We start from the raw sequence: 5,868 nt of genomic DNA on the forward strand, positions 1-5,868 counted from the left end.
ATGATTACGTCCACCTGCTGGATTAGAACGCTAGTATATATATATATATATATATATATATATATATTTATTACCATACTGTCCATTATTGATGATGCCAGATGAGCACAGTCTGGACCAATCAATCAGTCATGTTTTGGTATTTGATTCGACAAGCCCCCCTCGAGGTTGTAGACAGACTTCTAGCAGGATTCCGATGCATGAGGCTCACACACAGCAATCAGTGATAAAATGCGGAGAAAACGACCATCAAATGGGTTAATATGCAGTTGCTGTGCCTAGGCTGTTATTTGCTGAGTACATTATTCATACTCAAAATGATTCTCTTGGAGAGTCGCAGGGAAATGGGAAAGCTGTCATTAATTATGGATATGAATTTTTCCCATTAGTCTAAAGAGCATGCATTTTTCAAGAAATCTCACAGTTGACAAAACAGAGCAATTAATAACAAAAATGAATGGTAATTGGAAATAAATTAGATAGTGACTAAATAAAGATGTATATTAAGTATAACAAATGCAGATGGGAAAAGATACAAATTTGACTAGATTAGTTACTAAGATATGACTGAAAGTTGGAGAGCCCATGGCACTGCTGTCTTTGAGGTTGGTAGAGAAGTGTTGGTTTTAACAGGTTTGTCATCTTAAACTCATTTTGTTTGAGTTGTGAAAATAATGCCTTAAAAGAAAATGTACACATATTTATTTTTCTTTCATTCTTAGAAAAGAAAAATATGAAAAATGTAGCCACTGGATGGATTCTAACATTTTCTTGAGGCTCATTTATTATCCGTTCTTTTGTAAATCTTTAGAAAAATACCTTGGATCAACATATATGCCGAGGTGAACCAGGAGAAAGAGCAGGAGATGATTGGCTCGGTGGGCCAGGGCGACAGCACGCCTAAAATCACTCTGAGTGAGTTCTCCACATCCAAAGAACTCATGGAGAAAGAACTGGATGCCAGGGTCAAACGTAAGTGAAGAGCTATCATCTATCGGTGAAATGATGTATGGAATCAAAACGTTTACCGGCTGACATTACTGTTCATTGTAAAGCCTGCTCCTTGAAAGGGATTTTGCTCTGGTCTCATACGGGGGATTTGAAGATGGTTTTAGAGTGAAAATCAGAATAGGCAAAAATAAATGTGTGCAGATTCACCCCCCAGACATCAATCTGTTCAATTTAAACAGAGTTGGCACCTGAATCACCTTCCAGCATTGTTAATTGTAAAGAGAGGAGGAAAGCAGAGGCAGCAGTAGAGACAGTCCTGGTTGGGTTTTAACATAGTGAAGGAGAGATTCCAGCAAGGCTTGCAGTACTGAGAACAATGAATAATTAATAAAACCAACATCTTTAAGCATGCGGCCTCATGATTCAATAAGCCAGCAGGAGCACAGAGACCGTGGCCTGAATCACTTAACTATTTGGTCCAAATATGACTTATATGATATTTCAGTCCAGAACGAAGAAGAAAACATGAGTAAATTGACCGAATGCTGCTTACTCTGACCTAACATGATGCACAGAGCGTGCAGCTTTTCCAACATAAAGCAGTACAGGTCATCTGGCAAGTGCAGTTCCTCATTTAGCTCAAAAACAGCTGATTCTGATTCCATGTGTTCAAATTCAGAATATCTAATAACTGAAACAGGTCTTGCACGGTGGTGAACCCTCAAGCACCAAGATCATCAGTATTTTGCTTTATTTCCAGCTGAATATTTCCATTAAGTTCAATATCCATTGTTATGTTTTGCATACAAGCTGTAATCCTCCACAGAGTAGTCGTAGTAGTAGCCAGTTATGAAATCCTGCAGCAGCTTGACCTGATGATGGTACAGGAGGTTGTGGCTCATACTGAATAGACAAATGTAATAATAAATGGTGACTAGAGTTCTATACGGTACTCTGAATATAATTTTAATAATAGTTTGAAAACATACACTGGAAAAACTGTGAATAGGAAAGAAACAATCATGTGAATGATTTCACAAATTTGTTCTCACAAGCTTAAGGAAAAAAAGACGCTTGTGTTGAACTGTTCCACACTCTGCAGGTAACATTACTATATTTAAAAGTGAAAGGTACCCTATGGAGTTTTTGACCATTAGTGCTATGGAGCTTTTACATTTAGATGTCAACTTGGGAACCAGCATTTCTCTGTATTTTCTAAGATTTTATAGTCCAAACAATTGATTGATAAATCAAGAAAAGTATTTGATAATGAAAACAACAACTATTTGTAGGAACAATACATTAATTAAAAGGGGTACTCCAGTGCTTTTATATTGCACTTCCAAAAAGTCGGGGGAAAAAGATTTTGGAAGGAATGGTCCCAATCAGTGCAGAAGAGGAGAGCTATCCCTATTACATTAGGCACTACATTTCCCATAATGCATCTCAACAATGTCTTTCATTAGACCCTACCTGCCTGGCAAAAGCCACAACTTTCAAATTCAACACCCAGTTCGTCACGCTTTCTTACAAATTCATGGTGTCCAAACCCAAGCCGATATGACCCTGATGACATCATCAACCTCGAATGACATATGTGTAAAATCAGTGGAGTTCCCCATTAATCTGTGGCATTGATTATGTTCATTCATTTAAGCCATACATATTAGCAGCTTCTTACTTGTCTCATATAGTTAATACATTTCAAAAGTTATTCCTTCTGCATGTCTGTGTGTTCTACAGGCCTTTACACACCGGGGGCATTTGGATGTCAAAGTCATTTTTTCAACAGTTGTTTTTGTCATATTTACTCGACAAACTAAATTATTTTCAAAACAATGTTTTTTGCGCCACCAAATGAGGCATCAACCAATGCCAATGGTTGAGTTGCAAACTATATTTAAAGTTAAAGATAATTGAAGGCTCTGTATTATGAACCGAGACGGCAAACTGTATTATGAACCGAGATGGCAAACTGTATTACTCCTTTTAACTTTGACAAGACCAGATCCACTCCTCCTATTCTTAACCTTTCATAAAAGCCATAGACATATAATATCCGCAGGAGAGTATTCCACCATTTAATTTTGTTTTCCGTCATGACCCTGGTGTGTGAAAGCTTTTTAAAAAGGTGTCATAATAAAAAGGCACATTTTAGTTATGGCCCACTTTTGTACTTCCATGCTATTTCAAAGCCTCACAGCCTTTGATAAAAGAACATTTCAGTAATTAACATGAGGTGTCAGTGTCAAAGAAGGTATTCATGTTAGGGGCGTCACAGTGCCAACACACAACTAACTATCTTTGTGCTTGGCTTGTTTTTCTTCTTTGCTTTCATCCATGTCTGCTCAGGAGGAGTTGGAAATGCCTGCGAGAGCACAAGGGAGATTCCAAACTGTACTAGCGTGTAAAGCCGGAGCAACAGTTTATATACAGAGCAAAGTATTACAGTGTCGGGGGGGGGGGGGGGGTTCTCTTTTTCTGTTTTGTAATTCTCAACACAGCTGATGTTAATAGTTTTCTAAGGGACCTCATTTATACAGACCTGCACGGATGCCTCGTTCAACAACATACATGCGGCAAATGTCAAGTTACACAATGAGATCATTGTAATTACTGGCAAACAATGTATACAGTTGTGTGGATGTACGCTACATAATGACATTCACGTGCAGACTGAAATATCTTTCATCAAAACCTATGAAGAGTTATGTACATTTCCGCCTATATAAAGACTATAATGTCTGAGTCTTCAATCAAACAGGGAATATTATCCAAATGTATTATATATATTATCATCTGTTCTGTTAAATGTATATATTATTACTTTCCATATGCTCGTAGTCTGAGTACCATGGCGACGACAGAGGATCTGACAATGGTCTGTTGTTTTTTAAAGTGTGTGAAAAAGTCAAAAATCAATTTTGTTTTTGCTAAGGTCCTTGACTTGTGCATGTTCTTATTGAGGACACAATTTCTGTGTTGTAGATGAGCAAGTGTTGTAAATAGTTATTTTCTAATCATTCATCAGAAGAGCCAGATCGACTTTGCCTGGACTTCAGTATTGCTCTCATTTCCCTCAGTGACTGTCGGGCGATATGTATCTAGTAGAAAAGGGTTCATATGTTAATGCGGGAAGAACTGTGCTGGCATAAAACATGTTCAACTTCCCACCATTTCCTTGAGAGTGAAATGCATAAGATCACCATATTCACTATATTTATATTTGCATTAGGAATATACAATAGATATTCAGACATTTTTACACAGATGACAGTTTTTAAACCTACCTGGAACAAACGTTACTTTCCATTGGCTCTGGTAGTTCTGAATTGGCCCCAGAGCAAAAGCTATATCAGTTATTAGACAGTAAATATGTATTGTGGCTGCCAGTGATCAAATTCACAATATTCAAGTGATGGGAGAACCATGATGACATTCATTCCAAAAAATAAATGGTGATAATAACGGTTATGTGTACAACCTCTAAAATAGCAGTAGGTTTCTGTTTCTGCAAAATATCAATCTCAATACAAATATGAATCTTTCAGTTATTTGTGAATACAGGTTCCTTGCACATGTTTAAGGTTACACCTACCGCTTTTGAAATCCATCTCTCAGAAAGCCTACAGAGTATAAATATTTGAACATTGCTCGTGTTATATTGAATATAGAATATCAAAAATAGCTCCTTATTTTGTCCATACATGGATACAACAGTGAGTTGGAATAAACCCATCAGTGCAGTGACTCTCACTTGGTCCTGCACAGGGTTCTCCATGCAGCTTGAGGACTGTTTACATTTGATAGCTATTTCCGTTCATTTGAAAATAAAAATAAACTAAAACTTGAATATTGTCTCTAAATATGAAGACGAACATTTGTATTCATTTAAACATCTAATAAAATGCACAAAGAGGATTGTGGCCGCTGGTATCACCAGTATTCCCCGTCACTTACAACCTCTATCTGCCCCAACTCAAGGTCTGAGTCACTAAGATATTGACGTAAAGTTATTACAGCACAAATAAAACGAAGAAAGTTTTGCAGCTTACTGCAATTCGCCTGTTCTTTTGCATCTGATTCCAATTATCGATGTGGCAAAGTATTAATGTGCTGGGGCCAAAGAGTCGGCTGTGAGGCCATATAGACTGGGCCCTGGTTGGACTCATTTAACTTCTCTCCCTTCGTCGTGCCCATATATATGCGTATATGCGGGTGGAGGAAATTATAAAACATTAATGAGGAAAATATGAATTGTATTCTCTAATTTTGAGACATTTTTTGAGTTTATTAATTACCTTCAGCGATCCCATGGCAGCAACAATTGAGAGATGCTGTGCGCATCTATGCACGAAGCACAGCGGCGTAACTTTATAAATTATTTACTCTCGTTTTTAAAAATGACATTGGGGAGCTTTATTTATTTATTTTGTGTTTATGACATACCTGACCCACACAATTAGGGATCGCTGCATGTATTGAACAAACTCAGGAGTTGTCTCAAATGTCTCAGAAAACTCTTAAAATAAGAGATGTAATTATTATTTTTCTCATTAATGACGTATCACCCACCACAGTGTTCTGCAACGTTTGATGCATTCCTGGCTCAGACTGTCACCCGTCACAACTGACGCATTGGCTTTAAGCCCATTTATACTTTACCACATGGGTGATTGCAATCACATGCAAATTATATTTGTGCAGCAATATGATTAGGTCACTATCTTTAGTGAATCGGACCTATAGTCAGGGCAGATAGTGGTTGCAAATAATGCACTGTCAGCGGCCGCAATCCATTCTTTGTGAATTCACCCCTCAATGCATTAACAATTTCAGTGTAACTGCACGTGGCTATCAGCGCTGATTTTATTGAATTGGACTTTTTCTGCAATAAGTCTCATTTGATTAGAAAGG

At 37.5% G+C, this 5,868-nt stretch overlaps 1 protein-coding gene across 1 annotated transcript in view; it reads left to right on the forward strand.

Moving 5' to 3' along the window:
- sorcs3a (sortilin related VPS10 domain containing receptor 3a) overlaps positions 1 to 3,362 on the forward strand; it is a gene marked incomplete at both ends in the record, with an annotated part of 206,774 nt that extends 203,412 nt beyond the window's left edge. Inside the window, 2 exons of the mRNA XM_079279217.1 lie at positions 812 to 972; positions 3,304 to 3,362. Coding sequence (XP_079135343.1) covers positions 812 to 972; positions 3,304 to 3,362 — 220 coding nt within the window. The remainder of the gene's footprint in view (positions 1 to 811; positions 973 to 3,303) is intronic.
- Between the last annotated feature and the right edge of the window lie 2,506 nt (positions 3,363 to 5,868).

This window comes from Melanostigma gelatinosum (genome assembly GCF_949748355.1).
Source record: "Melanostigma gelatinosum genome assembly, chromosome: 11".
In the NCBI taxonomy this organism is placed as follows: Eukaryota; Metazoa; Chordata; class Actinopteri; order Perciformes; family Zoarcidae; genus Melanostigma; species Melanostigma gelatinosum.